This window comes from Calliopsis andreniformis, chromosome 1 (genome assembly GCF_051401765.1).
Source record: "Calliopsis andreniformis isolate RMS-2024a chromosome 1, iyCalAndr_principal, whole genome shotgun sequence".
NCBI lineage: Eukaryota > Metazoa > Arthropoda > Insecta > Hymenoptera > Andrenidae > Calliopsis > Calliopsis andreniformis.
The window spans coordinates 7152333-7169131 of NC_135062.1; the positions used below are offsets into that span (position 1 = coordinate 7152333).

The 16799-nt window shown below is 34.9% G+C and overlaps 2 protein-coding genes across 2 annotated transcripts in view; one reads left to right on the plus strand and one right to left on the minus strand.

Annotated features, from left to right (window-relative positions):
* The window catches only part of LOC143183370 (alkaline phosphatase), a 367206-nt gene that overhangs the window by 121878 nt on the left and 228529 nt on the right, over window positions 1–16799 (minus strand). The window lies entirely within an intron of this gene.
* Window positions 1–16799, plus strand: part of LOC143180134 (caspase-1-like) — a 58056-nt gene that overhangs the window by 20460 nt on the left and 20797 nt on the right. Inside the window, exon 3 of the mRNA XM_076379670.1 lies at window positions 8630–8805. Within this exon, the coding sequence (XP_076235785.1) occupies window positions 8630–8805 (176 nt within the window). The remainder of the gene's footprint in view (window positions 1–8629; window positions 8806–16799) is intronic.

A 16799-nucleotide genomic window follows, 5' to 3' on the forward strand; every position in this document is an offset into this window, starting at 1 on the left:
GAAAAATGTAAAACAAGCATTTAGATCTGCGTCATTTTGAAACATTGTTATGTCCAACAGACATTCTAATATAATATACATAAATATAGTGAACAGATATTTTTAATACAGTAGAAGTAATTAGTATTATCATCCTCTTTTAAAAACGAATATTTATAAAGAGTACAGTGTGCATAAGGAATAATCACACTAGTCATTTCAACTGTTCTGGTAATTCCAACGTTAAAAGGTAAATACAATATTTCGAAAACAAACACAGTTACGCGAATATACATTCGTAAAAAGAAAAAATAGTCGGAAACGAAAACAAGTTGAAGCGTTCGTTTGCTGTAAAAACTATCGGAAGTATATGGGGAAAGTAGCGTTTGCAGTTTCATGTTCTACTCCATGGATATAATAAGAGGTCCTCCGCACATTTTCCACTGTTCAGGACATAATTTTCAAAGTTCACGTTCCGCGGGAAACTTTGCCTCGCAGATGCGGGTGGAAGAACTTAAGAAAAAGCGAGTTCCAAGGATGGTTCTACGAATAGTGCTCTCATAATGCTCTCGAAACAAAACATTCCTGCGTATCCATAGGCAGAAGCTGGACATTCGAACCGATAGCTTTAGTACCTCTGTCAAAGTTTTTATTTGTTTCATCTTCGTTTCACTCCTTTAGACAGCGCTTGAACACTTTCTTTAGTTTTTTATAGATCGCTTAATATACCCTTTTAATCAAGCTGATTTCAGCTATACAAGCTGCACCCATGTTGAGAAACTTTTAATTTCAGCTCTAGAGACTCCCTCTTTATAGCGTTTATGTGGATGTTTTCTACTGAAGAAAACTTTGGACCGTAAGATAAATTCTAATTTTGTTATAACTTTAGTTTGCACTGGTAACCCAGTTCGATGTCATTGAAGATGCAGCTAGCTTTAAATAATTTCAATATGTAGTAAATACAATAGGCTTATAACAAGGATACTGTAATATAAGATAATGATCCTAATGGATTTTCATTACTAGTTGTAGAACAAAATTTTCTCGTAATTTATTTTCAATAGTAACAATTATAGTGCCTTCTCTTATAAACTCGTCACTATATGTATCCAGGATTATTATTTTTATTCTTGGAACTACCATTTCTTTTCACTTTTATTTGTCACAAACCAAATACAAATCATTGACACAGAAATTAGTTTTAAAAGCTTCTATGTTCCATTTAATAATCCCATTGCTGAAAACGAGCTACAAGACTGTAACGAATAGAAACGATAGCAGGGCTTCATAACCGTTCTCGGTAATTATCGTTCGCTTGACGCATTGCCTGGTTCGTTTTCTTTCATCCATTCAACTGTTTATTCAATTCGATCAGGTCTCACAATTTCGTCTTTTGCACAATTAGGACCTAGTACAACCTCGCACGCTCGACAATGAAGCGTTAATGAATGGATGTAGCACGATCTACTTGCTCCCAAAAGACATTGAAAAACTTAATCGTTTTTTGAGTGCCGGACACTTTCAATTCAACGCGTCATTCCACATGCGGCAGCTTTCTGTCTTTGTGGATCGATTCGTACGTTTACCATAGGCCAAGCTGATACCTGAACGAACGAACACAAAGCGTCGAATGTAGCCAGTCAACGCGGCATCCTGCTGGATTTTCATTTCAAGGCTTGAACAGCACAGCGAGAACATTTTGTTTGTCGGATATTCGAACAACATGCTGTACAATCGTTAGACTTTGTGAGAACTATTCGTTCGAAATTCTTTAGATTTGCGTAGTTTATAATAAATACTGTAGAATAGTATTAGTCGATACGTTTAGTTTTAAATATTCTTTGATGATATTTTGTTGCTTCCTTTGTAATACAATCGGCTTGGGATAGACGTATACAATTATATAAATAATATAGACAATTTATGAACAATTCAATTGTAATAATAGGACAACAATTAATATTAATCGCTCTGACATATATTTAAGCTTTCTTTGTTCTGTTTACTTTTCAGATCTTTGTCAAATTAAATATTTTACTTTTTTAGCTGTATTTGTATGATAAAGGGTCTCATACGTAAATAAATAAATAAATAAATAACTTTGTCATGGTTTTTTATCTTTCTAGATAAAAATTCTATGTTAGATTTTCTGCCAATGAGACTGTTTCAATGTCTGTGATTCTTTGATCAAACCAATGCATGATCTCGCAGTTTCATCAATTTTATTTTTCCTTTTCTTCGATGTGCGAGTTTCCAGAAACATTTGGTGTTTACCTATTTTCTGATAAAATAGGCATGGTCTCAGTTTCATCACAGTTTATGGCCTCGTATTCTCGTATTCCAGTGGATCATAAACGTGAAAAAGTATTATAAAAAATGGAACTGCTTTCTTGGAAGCTTTTACTGTAGTCTTTTTTCTTTAATTAAAGTCAAGCGAAGAAATGACACTGTCATGATCGATCTTAATTCAAAATTATGTTATAATTTATTTTAATATCAAGTTTTGATACTATCAAGTTTTGAATCTGCTATCTCTTCTATTGAATATTTGCCGACAACTTTCTTTCGAATTTTGAAAAGTGTACATATGTACAAATTCTCCCTACAATATCATATTAATTTCCGTATACATATTTTAGAATAAAATCCGATAAAAACACAGCTTTATTCGTGTTACAACAAAATTTAAAATTGATGAGATAAAAAATCGTGCTATAAACAATGTTGCTATCAAATAAAATATTCAGTTAATGAATATTTGCAAGAAGCTATCTCTTCAGAAGCATTATTCTGTTTCATATACTAATTTCCTCGATAGTTGTAGGACATAAGATAAAAAATCATTGTAAGTACCACCAAAAGTGACCCTTAAGTCGAATAGAATTTCCTTCCACAAAACAATTCTTAATTATTTGTAAAGTATACACTACACACCTAAACGTAATACGAAATTTCGAACCAATGCTATTAATTTTATCGTCTAACGGAAATAGCTATATGGAGAGGACAACAAACTGCAAACGAGGATCCATGCGAAACGGGTGTTCATGGTACCCGCTTCACGCGTATAATTACGCGAAATTCACGAGAACGACACATCGTCTGTCGTTTTCTGGCAAAATTAGTGCAAGGTGTCGCGGTAATTTTGCATCAAGATTTGCCATTTCCCGAAAATTCGGTCGACAGTGAAAATAAATTACAAATGAGGCACTACATGAAACAGAGTATTAACGATCCTAGTTCCAGGAATATAATTATGGGAAATTCATGGGAATGATGAAGTCCCATCACGTATAGACGTTTATCAAAGCCAGTGCGGCGAATTACGGAAACGATTCACGCAGATGAGCGTGACCGGAACTATCTGCTATAATTATTTTTATTTCATCTCTCTAATTCATGTCGTCATTCGCATAGCCACAAAATGAAGTTTGTAGAATTCAAGCTTATATTTTGTATAATTTTGTATTTGTTTATATTTTGTTTACTTTATACCTTATATTTTGTACTCAAATGTTTATTCAAATATTTGATGATAATAAATATGAAATGAAGCGATGGCATATTTTTATTATTCAAATACAAAGTAGCGACTTACTTATTCTGAAGGAATTAATTAACAAACTTTTTTGTGTTACTTCTAACAGTGATAAAAATTACTATAATGTTTATTTTTTAATATTCTCTTACATTTTTAGCAATAAATAGAGATTTATACAAAACTTGTGGTTATTGGTTCAATTATACTCCTTAAAATATGTCAACTAACAAATACTGTTTATTTAGTTTACTATGAGAAATTTGAATTTTTCGAATCTATCTGTTTTGAAACACACGGTACATTTAACTATCTTCTCAAAGTCCAAAGTTCGAGTTCTGTTCCTCAGGCAGCTTCATCCTAGTACTACATTCTCCAATATAGAAGCTAGCGATCTCAACGCTTCAGCTTGATTATAAGATCGTATGAATGCAACAGCCTCACCTAAATCTAATGAGGGTAGGAGGATGTTGGATGGAACGTATAGATACCTCCTGTTTACTTCACAAGTGTGGAGGAATAGTATCTTCACTTACAAAGTGAAGATCAGAAACTAACTACATAGAATCGTACCTTAGTTCTACGTATTTGATCTCTTGTAAGAAGAGAATACATATGCTGTTTCATAGCTCAATTGTGATGTCTGTGAAAGCTAAGATGATAGCGTCGATTTCTTTAGTGTCAGAATAATAGAGGAAATAGACAAAAGAGATGGGAGGCTTCTCATTGCAAGAGTGAAATAAAAAATTCCACAATTCAAGAATTAAAGACTGTAAATCTGTTGGGACAATATTCCATCGGTAAAACCTACTGAGCGTACACATATCCCAATTTCTAGAATTGATAAAGAGATTCAATTAGAGGTTTTAGCAGTTATATACACATGTGTAAGTACATATAGTACTTATAATGATAGTCATATAATAGTTACTATTTTGGAGCATAGTTACGTGTAAAAGTCCCATCATTTTCGTTTCCTCAGAATAAATAATTTTTAATATTGTAATTTTTAAATCTTTCCCAGTATTCAGATTTTCAAAAATAACAATATTCTCCTATTCAAGGTTTTAAACATCTCAATATCTAAATAATTATCGGTTGTAAGTGACAAACAAAGTTAAAAAATTGAAAGAAATAACAGAATTTTAATATTTAAAAATGAAATTGTTTGGATTTTCATATTTTTTAAATCTGTTATTTCTTTCAACCTCTGAATTCTTGAAGCACCTAATCAGTAATAGAATGTCTTAGCAACAGATAATTACACATACTTTTTCAAAAAATCAGTTAAGCTTCCTCAGTAATGTCTGTTCAAGTTCAAATTTCGCCAGGCAGAATACAATTACAAAATGAAATCTTTGTTCTTCCTTATAACTCACAAGTAATAGAGCAGAAATCATTTTATTCCTACATTTCGTTCCTCTGTAATACCCTAACAATAAGTAGGTCAACGAAAGTCCTCCTCTCAAAACAGCAGATGCTAGACTAAAGACAGAGACAAAGAGCCTTTCCCTCGAACGCTTTTAGCACGAGACAGCCTAGGCTGTCTCCATAAATACCCGTGAACATCGATAAAATCCAGAAATATCCAGAAGCCCTTCCCGAAATATTTCCATCTGACGCTATCGTCAGCAGCACGTTTAACCCGCAATTGTTGGGGCGCACTTGGGGTCGGAACAGCGAGAGGAGAGTCATCGTCCGCTCGTGCCAAGGGTTACGTTTCAGGGGTTGCTTTTAACGTCGAGTCCCGTCGACTGCACGCGCACACGGGACGTGCACCAGCGTGTCCGTGCACGCGTGGCAAGGTGTGCGTGAGGGGTCCATGCCATCGGCAGGATGCTAGATCTGCGTTCGCTGGGAAATTATCAAACGACAGCGGTAATAAACTTCCGAATTTGTAGAGCAGCCGGTGTATCGATCAGCCGAAGGGGCATTCCGCCTTCCCTCGAGTGGAAGAGGATGTTCCTAGCGGATATTGTTAGCGAGAGAGCTCTCGGTATCGGGTTATTAGATGCGGGAAACGGGTTCGCGTTTGCCCTCGCTCTCAGCGCAATTACCAACTACTGGGCCAGCCGTATTCCGTACGTCTGCGTATCCTTTTGCTCACCCAGCACCGTTTACTCTCGGCTCAACGGAGTTCCTCGCCGGCGCCTCTGTTTCGCGATTAATTTTCGCGGAGTTGATTTGTTAGAATTAATTAGCGCGTCCAGCTGCATCGCCGCGGGTCTCGAATAAACTTGCCCCACTCGCTGAACGAATTCGCGCCATCATTTAATTAATAAGATTTCTTCGGCATACTACGCTCTTGTAGTTCTTCTCAGTCTGCCTTGAGTCCTGCTCGTCGAACCCGCGCAAACGCTTAGTAATATACTGAAGGTTCTTGGAACTGGGAATTATTCGTGTAAATGGTCGATCGATGAGAATTGCTGCTTTGTGGGAGTAGTCTATGATATACCTATATGAGGAATTCGTTATTGTTGCTGGTGTTAGTAATCCCTCACGGCGAATACTGCGTGTGCGTAGTTCTGTGGTCTTTAGAAATGTTTCGCATAGTGTTGGGAAGATGTAAGTTTTGGAGCGAGTCGGTGCAGAGTATTATGGAACTGTCTTATGCAGAGAATTCGGCTACAGGTGGAAGAAAATGCAAGGGATGATTGCAGAAGTCTAGATAAGATGAGAATGAAGAATAATAAAATTGTGTTTGAGCTTTCGCTTATTGATTGGAAAACGACAGGAAATGAAGATAGAAATAAGAAATCAGGACGTTGAGATACAAGGAGATCAGAAACGCGAGAAATTAAATCAGTGAGTTGAAGAAGAGTATAAGTCCAAAGTCCATATTTTGAGATACTGTAATTTTGTGCATTTTATATATCTGGACTCCCATGCAAAATTGTATTAAGTTCATTTAATTTTTTTAAGTCCATATTCTGTTTTAAGATAATTTGAAAGTGTCTAATTTTGAACTTTTACTGTTCTTCGACTCACCGATTCAATCGCTTTTCTTGAATCCAATAAGCATACTCTAGAATCTAAACTTTCCACACTATAGAAGAAAAGCTAAAACTATGAAGAATTGCACATAATTACAATTTTTCCATTATTAGCCTCGATTATTTCATTTCTTAAACAGTTTCTGTAGATTCATCAAGAAGGTGAAATTCTGCCACGGTACTCGACTCGTTAAGGGGTTAATCCTAAAGCGCAAACCTACTTGACCCGTCCTTTCAGCGTTACTCTCTTTCTACATTGCATCATTCTGGCTAGAAGTCAGCATAGAAAAAGAGAATTAGAGAGTAGAGGGTCAGCTGAAAAAACGTACACATTTGAATGTTGCTATATATTTTCGATAGCCATGAACTTCGAAGAGTACCCTGAAAGATTTTAGGAATTCGCTCGGCATGTAATCCTACGAAAGTGTTCGAATCGTTTGCGAAAGTGATTTTCAAGTCCGACTGTGTTTGCCGTGGAAATGCAGCGGAAAGGGTGAGAGGCTAAACGAACAACACGTGCTGTAGTTAACCTCTTGATTTGCTTGTGTATGACCCGTCACAGTAAACAGCTCGGTCACCATTATTGTGGACCGCATTGAATTAATTAATCCTTTCATTAAATGTACTGCGGAAGCCCGAAGCGGATTTCGAAGCTATAATGAACCACGCACCTGTCGCCTTGTTTAATACTTGTCTTTATGCGACGTGCGAATTTAGCATCGCGACTTCTCATACTAGGAAGCTAATCGCACGCTGAGTAGGATCAGTCACGCAGCTGATACGAGTTGTATCTCTTGCTTGTTTGGATAGAAAGATAAGTGACCCTGATAATTTCACGTAAAATCGATCGCTTTTCTAGTCAATGTCATAATTTCTGTCACTATTTTATTGTTTTCAAATTTACTTTTTAAAAATAAAATTCTCTGAATTTCCGATTTTGCCTTGCTTTCGTTGTTTGTAGTATTTTTTAATGGTTTGAAGCAGAAACAATTGAACAATTTTTGAACAAAAAGGTATATAAAGATTAGAGGTGAAAACATGTCACATCTCCAGATTTTTATGGAACTGCAATTTTAAACTGCAAATTTATTTCTTTATTACGGATAATGTGCTTTTATTCTGTTGCAGGATTAACTCTTGACAATTTTTAAAAAGTTAATTCTCGTTAGATAGTTATTTTTCCAATATTTTATAAAGTTTCGTAGAATTATCAGCTTTTTTATATAAATAAATATTTTTACGTAGTTGTTACGTAGTTATTCAACCAAAAAATTTGATAACATATCCGGTTGTTATTGAACATAATAGCTCAATACTTAATAGTTTAGAGTTTTTCATTGACTTCCTAAATTATTCCTCAGAGCCATTCACAACTATACTTGCCATGTTGTTTCCTGTACATTTAGTTTTAAAAGATTGATATCTATAGATCTATCAGGACCTAACATTTTCTCTTTATCAACTATATACATATATCGTATTTAAGTTCTCTCTTCATTTACTATGTACCGAGTTTTGTAGATCAGAGTTTCTGAACCTTTTTTGGCTTCTGCCACTGTTCTGAATATTGATCACCTCTATAGCCATCTCTATAGGCCACCTTCACTTTTCTTTTTTCATATCACCAGGTTTTTCTCATCTCCATTTTCTTCCTTCACGTGGTCAATTCGGTGTTAGAACCCTTAGGGAGCCATAGGGTCCTCCTTGAGAAACCATATCCTAGATGGAAATACTACCTTTGTATGTAAATACCTATCGAATGAAAGAGGATTTAGTAACATACATAGCGTTATTATACACACATACTGAATTGACTCACAAAAAAAATTTTTTAAATATTATCTCGAATGAATCCCAAGTGTCCCCAAGCCAAATTCCTATCCATCGTTGCAATAGTTAAAAATAAGTTCAATCAATACATCAATAAATTCAATGGACTAAGATAGTATTGTAAGAGTGTAAACCAAGCGATTGATGAGTTCAATGAAGATTACACGATTTTCGACGATGGGGACGGAAATGGCTCGGTGAACTTAGCTTTCGACAAATAGCTACTTCGACAAATAGTCCGCGGCCGTTATCGTAGGCCGCACCGAATTAATTAAACCTTTCATTAAAGCCGCTGCGGAAGACCACAGGGATGCAGACTGTCTGGTCGTGGTGGCCATGTCGCACGGAGAACCCGGCTTCCTGTACTCCAGCGATAAAGTGTATCGTGTCGAAATGCTGTGGGCCCCCTTCACTGGCGACCAATGCTCCAGTTTGGTCGGCAAGCCAAAATTGTTTTTTATTCAGGTAAACCGATCTATCCTTTGAATTTGGCATTAGTATTGTAAAGGACACTATCTACTATCTCTGTGTGAACAGTCTTTGTGTCAGAGTGATAAATGGATAAATGGAGGCGACTTTAGCGCGAAGTATAAAAGGGCTTAGATCTTGAAATGTTGGAGCAGATTGAAATTTGAGTTTAGTGGAACTCGATTAGGAAATCGAGTCCAGGAGGACTGAGATTCAAATATTTCCGTAGAGAAAAGTTGAGTAATTTAAAAGCATATTTGCAGATTGAACATTTTTTCCGAAATCTAAGTTTACTCTTGTTCTCAGTCTTTTGTGACTGACAAGTAGAAAATTTTCAATTTTCATTTAATTGCGTGGAGTAGGTATTTTTTGTAGCTTTATCATCATTTTTAATCTTATATCATAGAGTTAATTTTGAGCTAAGTAATAATATTTAAATTTTGCAAACTAAAATTGCGTTCTCGAGTTTTTCTATAATTCTATAGTTTTGGTTCGTAATAGTTTTTTCGTGAAACATGACATTATCTTCAGCTATATTTTCGTTAAAATATTTTTGACAGAACACTAGAAACTGAAAATTTTGATAAGCTATTGCTATGTTCCATCTTGTTTAATGCGGCTTATAAACATAAAGTAAACGTTACGTAAAATAAACGTAATGGGACTGTAATTATCAGTGAGTACCTTTGAAGCATAAACTTTGACAAAGCTACGCAGTGGACCAGAGATTTGGATATATTACGTCTGTTATACCACTGACAAACTAGTTAATATCAGTGCGTCATCAGACTCGTAATAGAGGTTTGGTGTGGTGGATACTAGCGAAACATCGGAATATACTTCCAGAAAGCAACGATCTGTACTTGGAAACCTTAAACTGTATCAACTGTATTTGAACGCAGAACTGCGTAAATATTGATCTTAACCAGTGTTGTATGATGCGAGGATTGCAGTTCGAAGGGAATTATTATGCATCAGAGATTTTGTTACGGTTCATGCTTATAACATTTTACACTTGGTATTAAGTCTTCCATAGAATAATTAGCAAACATCATTGAACTAGATAAATTATATAATTCAGGGTAAAATTATTGAAAGAATACTTAAAGCTAAAAAGCATTTAAAAAATCTTTCAGTAAACTAAAAAATAAGATGAAATTTAAATAATTTATTTATTTTAAAAGTAGTCGATTTTATCTTTTAAAAAATACGATCGGTTTTTATTGCAAAAAGAAAAATTACACTGTCTACTTAACAATATAATGGCTGTTCATAGTTGTATCTAGAAATAAGAGCAAAAAGAACGTTTCCTTTTTAACTCTTTCCACTTATTAACGATCCTTTGCAACAGAACAACTTGTTGGCTGCCAACGTGTTAATTAAAGAATCCTAAGGAGTGTACAGAATGCAGCAAATGAAGAGTCACCTACTTTTGACTACCAACTTCAAAAAAATAAATTCACTTACATATAGAACTCATAGTCAAGCAAAATTCTACATAAAAGATTTCAGCGTAAATTGAGCCTCAGCTGCATGCGGCGCACAGTTTCGAAAAATCTACATATAAAGCCCAAAGTTTTAGAATGACGTGAAGCTACGCCAGCGACAACCTGTTCGAAATTTAAACTGACGTACGTCGCTGGCAAGCAGCTACAGATTTTGAAGTGAGACAGAATTACATAAGGCAGCCAATATGCTAATCCAGCCATCGGTTACGCATGATGGAATAAGGGAAAACTGTGAAATATTTCACACAATTGTACGCGAATCTTGATTTTATTCGCAACATAATCCAACACGGATCTACATCCATTTATCTACTTCAGGATGATCTCCGGAGGATTTGCAGCGGGGACCGCATTACCGAAGTGCTGGTGTTTTTTAACTCCGCGTTCCGTGAAACGCGTATATCCCGCAGGATAATGGAACAGTTCGCAAAAAATATCGCATAATGCACGAGAGTAATTAAGATTATCTTTCGTACGGAAAGAGCGATGCGGTAATCGCAAAGGGAGAGCCTTAGATATTCAAAAGAAAATTTCGCTCCTGTGCTGATTGTTTCCCTGGCTAAGCTGTCCTGCCTTTGCCTCGTGAATTGCTTCGCTTCGTGCTGTACGAGATTCCAAGTGTAATCTTGGTGTTGTTCTGTCTTGTCTCGAATTTCAAGACAACAACAAGACAAAACTACTTTATACTGTGGCGTTCGTCTGCATGAACAAATAAAACATTTGGCGTGCAGATGGTGACAAGGTTTATGACGCTGGCAAAGTCGGAAAGCTATTTTTGAGAAAGCCAAGTAAATTTTTATTAACTTCTCTTTTGTATCTATGTTTTCGTCGAGTTTTGTTTCGGGCCTCAATAGCAATGCAGGCATCATAAACCCGGAATTTCTAAAGGGCCTCACGGCGATGGGTCCGCACGTGCGCGACCATCGGTGGACCTCGCGGTCAACTTCGTCGGCAAGCGTGGGCCCGGCGGAAATTCCGATGAGTCACCAAAGTTTCCACGAGGAACTTACCCCCACAAGTCGGGCGCGTTTTCTTAGTTTTAAGCGTAGCGTGTAAGAAAATAGAGGGTGCAAATGTCGGAATTAAAGCTAGCCGATTGGCCAGCACCCACGCGCGAAAAAGGAAAAGAGGGCGCACGTTTTCGGCGTGCGGGTTAGCTCGAGGCTTGTTGTCCGATAGAGAGTCAGTTGGGACATGACTCTCGAGTTTAATACTTTTGTTGAATAAAAAGTGAATTCCGGTGAAAACGCTTGTAATCACTATCATCCCCTTCAATACAATATACAAGAGAATATAAGACAAAGTTGTCGATAATCTTGACCTAGACAATATTTTTTTCAATAATTTAAGTTTTTTCTTCATTTTAAAAAATTGATCTTGTTTTGGCTCTTAGTGCAGCACTAGCTTGGTTCCTCACTGAATTTATTTATTTCACGCTATACGTTCTGTTCATTAAAAATGTTATATTACTTTGTTTGTCCCTGGAACAATGAAAGGTCGAGTTTTGATTATTACAAATGCCGAAGATTTTTAGCATATGAACTTAGGGTATTTTAAGAAGTCAAGATTCGCTGAAAAGTTATGACGAAGTTTACTCTAGGGTTATTTCTAGAGTAGATGTTTATTATTTCTGTGTTCAGATGGCAAAATCTGATGACATTTTTTTTTCAGAATCGACATATGTACTTTTTCAGGTGTATTTAAATCAGATCTGTCAGTTTGCAAAAGATGATATCTTTATATCACATAATTTAAGAAAAAGCAAGATGAAATCGTTGAAATCGTTGTACTGAAAAATTAGATATATTCAGTTTTGTCATCTGGCTACAGATTCATTCCGATTTCTTCAAGCTGAAAAATTGCTTTGCCAGCTCATAAATTATTATACTACACTAAAAAATAGAGATACAGTGAATGTAAATAGCTCGATAACTTGCAGCTACATTTGGTCCTCTGTATTTTAACACGTAATGAAAATAGCGGCATAGTCAGGAGTAGACGAGGTGTAAAGCGATAGTAAAAGTGGAAGTGTTAATTAATCTGATTTGGTGATTATTTTCTTCAATATTTGCCTGCAGTTTCAGAGGGATTACTAAACTACGGGCATTAATGCGTTTATGAGAAATTTAAATGTGCAAGAAAATACAGAGTGTAGATAAGATTTAGAAAATGCAGGATGTTCATCAACAGGTATCAGAAATTTTAAATGGTGATTTTATTTATCAAAATAGGACGAGAATCAAGAATGACGAAATTACGTTTGCGTTGAAACATCTAAAATACGCGTGAAATGTGTCTGACTCGGGACTTATTCTACTGTCGACGTGCATTAAGTCAGCCACAGCGAAGTCAGTAGAATAAGTCGCAAGCCAGACACAGCTCACACGTATTGTAGTCACTTTTCTAACAATTAATAATAATCTTCATTTTCGACTTATTTCAGCATGCAGAATCACCCCTTAAAAATACTAACACATGTCGTCGAACACCCTCTATAAAGGACACTGACAATCAGGAACACATTATAATGTCAAAAAGCAAAACCGATTCCTATTTTCAGAGTTTATTTCCCTAGCTGCGTTAACAATCCTATGAATTTAGATAAACATCCATAGTCTAGAAATTACGATACAAATCACATTGGAATGGGTACTATTAAAACAGTTATAGACTGAGAGACAACCACTGAAAACGTCGCGTTTTAGTAGATGGCCGACTATTGCCAAATTGTATCCCAGCAATTAAGTAAACAATATCCAAGAATGACTGCAATCAACCGATTCCATTTAGTCAATGGATGGTTGATCGGCAAAGTATGAAACAAGATGTATACATCGGTTGTGGTCCATTTCAAATGGAAAATATCGTTCAATAGAGATACGAAACTTTGAATCCTGACTGATAGCCGAGCGGAACCGACTGGTTTGCAATCCTTGAGGGATTCAGAAGTGCCTGTATCTGTACTGTTTGGACACAATATTTCTTGCGATTGCAATCTGAGTTTGTACGCCACTTTGCACACAATCACACCGATCCTACACAGATGACAATGTAAGGACAAATAGTTCTAGGTTCGGCTCAATTGATCAAAGTCATGGTGCACTTGTAGTAACGGATAGTGATAATATTGGGCCGAGTGAGGGTATTCGATATTGCGGTGAAGCTTGCGTCTACCATAAATCCAAACAATCGCTTTATATGTAACGTGTTCCCTGAAATACTGAAGAACATAAAAAGTAGATCGATATGAATATTGCACTGCTATACATGTATACGAAATTGGAATCTAATACGAAAACTATACAGAAAAGGTTTACTAAATTCATTTTTCCATCCAAATTGGAAAACTTGATTTTCGATCAGTATCTATTTCTTTTTATGAAACCTAAGAAGAAACGTTCTGGGGAATTTTCTCGTTAAAAAATTCGATTCCATGTACTTATTCTTTTCGTTTTGAGTAATGAAAAATAAGTAAATATCGATAGAAAAATTAAACAATAATTTCCAATTGACGAAATAAATTGTACTTGAAATGTTATAAGCAATTTTCTGTTCATTAAAGGATAGGTGAAGTGTTCTTGCATAAAAGATATTGTTTTGGAAACTTAAATGTCTAAGAGTAGAGTTCATTTGCTTTTCATTAAGATATGGCAGGGAGAAGTAACTTCCGTTAGGTTCGCTCATAAATATTTAAATTAGTTTTGTTAAAGTTTAAACTTAAACAATTCTCTATGAGAAAGTTATTTATGACTCCTAATTGTTTAGAAATTATTATCTTTCTCTCGTCTCCTGTAGAGTACGTAATACTAGAAAAAAGAGTTTAACCTCGTATTTTATGACCAAGATGACTTTTCCAAAAATTTTCAAATTTTCAGATTTCTTGATTTTTGAATATTTAAAACACAAATCTTTAACTTCTTAGATTTTCAAATATCAAACTTTTAAATATACCAAGCTTTTAAATTTTCAAATTTCTAAATTCGAATTTCTGGATTCCAATCTTTTACTTTGATATTTAAATTGAGTAACCCCGTAGTACAATAACGTTTTTACAATATGATATAACATAGTTTAAATGTTATTCTTGTTGACCTGTGTATATGTATATTATTTTGTTGTTAAATGCTTCAAAAAGCTCTCATGTATTATTGTTATACACCTCGCTTAATTATGGAATTATACCAAAGAGTTTCTTTACAATTATCGAACAGAGAAATAAGCTTTCATATGTTTTGAATACTGAAACGAAACGTTGGCATACATATACATATACCTACGCGAATAAATTTCATACGGAATTAAAAGCATTACATGAAGCTTTTAATTGTTCAGCATTCTACTCCATCTCATTGCGGTTTCGGTATTACGTGTTAACAACCTCTGAACTAGTATTAAACAAGCTACAAAAATATGTATAAATTCAAATAGTGAGAATTAAAAATAGTAACTATTAATTTTGCTGAAATCTGTGGAATAAATCTTAAGTTCACTGTTATAAATTTCAGTATGTTTAAAGAATGTTATTTATTTCTCGTAAGCAAATTGTTAAAACAGTCCATGTGCTGACAATTACAGCAATTTATTTCGAGTGAATTTACAACGCAATGGTCAAGTGATCACTAAACGGAGTCCTTATATGCAGCTATCCAGGATAAATAACCAAGTATTCTGTCATTTGAATAATGAGGCCAGTAATAATGAGAGCATATTATCCATTAATGGGAATTTAAACTTCCATTTTCAATTAGATTTCTATGAAAATTGATTCTGTTATTAATGAATTCTTGAAGCTTTTGTATGCTGGAACAAAAAATCATAAAATTGAGCGCTTTTATATTACAATAAAGAAGACGAAAAATCTGAAAAAGCAACATGTTATATAAATCCGTAATTTTTCCATAAAATTCGAATCAACTATTTAGACTGCTTTTGTAATTTCAATATTAGAAAAATTAAGTCTAATAATAAATGTGGCACTAGTTGGAGTATTTATAGATAATGAAATATTGAATTGGTTCATAGAAATTAAAAATTGCTCGAATTAGATACGGTTGGAAATAATCCATATAAAATTGCTTACAAACTTTGTCAGACAAAAATCTGAATAACCTATCTGTAGTATTAATTTATAAAAAATACAGAAAAGATGGAGAATTTTCAGTGTTTGATACCTAGAATTTGAATTTCTAAACTAATCAAGATTCGAAGGAAATTGTACAATGGCAACTTAATAATATATTAATGGCTATAAATATCTGATGCACACATATGTTGATAATGATACTGCACTGCTGAAAGAAACCCGAATGGACTGATAATCAATCTACTAAATCTGGATTCCATCGATTTGCAATTTGGCATCCTACCTCCGATAATATAGACGCATATTTTAATTAAACTATCCGTGAATTAGATCTGCAACGATTATCAAACTCCAAACAGAATTGTGAAGCTTCGAAATTCGAGATTTAGTACGATACTTGACTTTCGAATAACATTGCTTTGCTACTCAAATTACTATATTCGCGTTTCATTTGACAAACAAGTATTTTATTACCAGCGTCATTGCTTTCCAAATTTTTAACATTACTTTTGTAATTTATAAATCCCTTTCTACCTTGCACAAGCAAGAGAGGATTTCACAAAATCTGCACATATATGATGAACGACTTTCGTAGTTTCGTAATTTCCTTTTCCTTTTCTTCGAACAGAACTTCTCTGGCAATTCATATAAAAAATGAATATCAGTCACGTAAACTTGGAAATCGAGAACACAAGATCATTCTAATGAGCGAGAAGTGCCGCTAACAGCGCTGGTTTTCCGGTTCTTCTCATGAAAAGTGAAGTGCCGGCGTGAGCTAACGGAAGTGGAAAAGACGACATAGTTAATTATCTGTACGATGTTTCAAAGGGATATGAAAGAGTTTCACAGTCGAGGAGGTTACTTCTCAACTCGTTTAACAAGCTCTCGAGTACGTGTTATCCTGCAGTCGTATCGTGCGTGACGTTAACCCGCGAGGAAGTTTTGCGCAGAAGCGGTAACATATACATACGACGAACAGCGTCGAGGGGAGAAAAATGGGTAGAGATGAGATGCATCAGTGCAATACGAAACATAAATGCAAGTGAAGGAATGCGCAGAATAGCTGCATTCAGGTTAAATTTATTCGATTAAAATAATTATTTTCACTTGATGCTGCAGCGTTAAAACTCTAAATAAATATCGTTGAAATTAAATGAAGGAGACTCGTCAAAGGAAAGAATGTTATCCTCTGTGTCAGGAAACTCTTTAAAACGTAATTGATATGAATATTGTAAATAAACATCAGAATTATAATTATATTGCGCAAAGAAAACATCAATAAGCTTTATATTTACAGATTTTCACAAAACAAGTGTCACTTGTTCACAGAATTATAATGGAAAGTATTCTTTGGATGTCGTTTCTCGATATTTCCATTAGCTTTATGAAACTTAATGTTA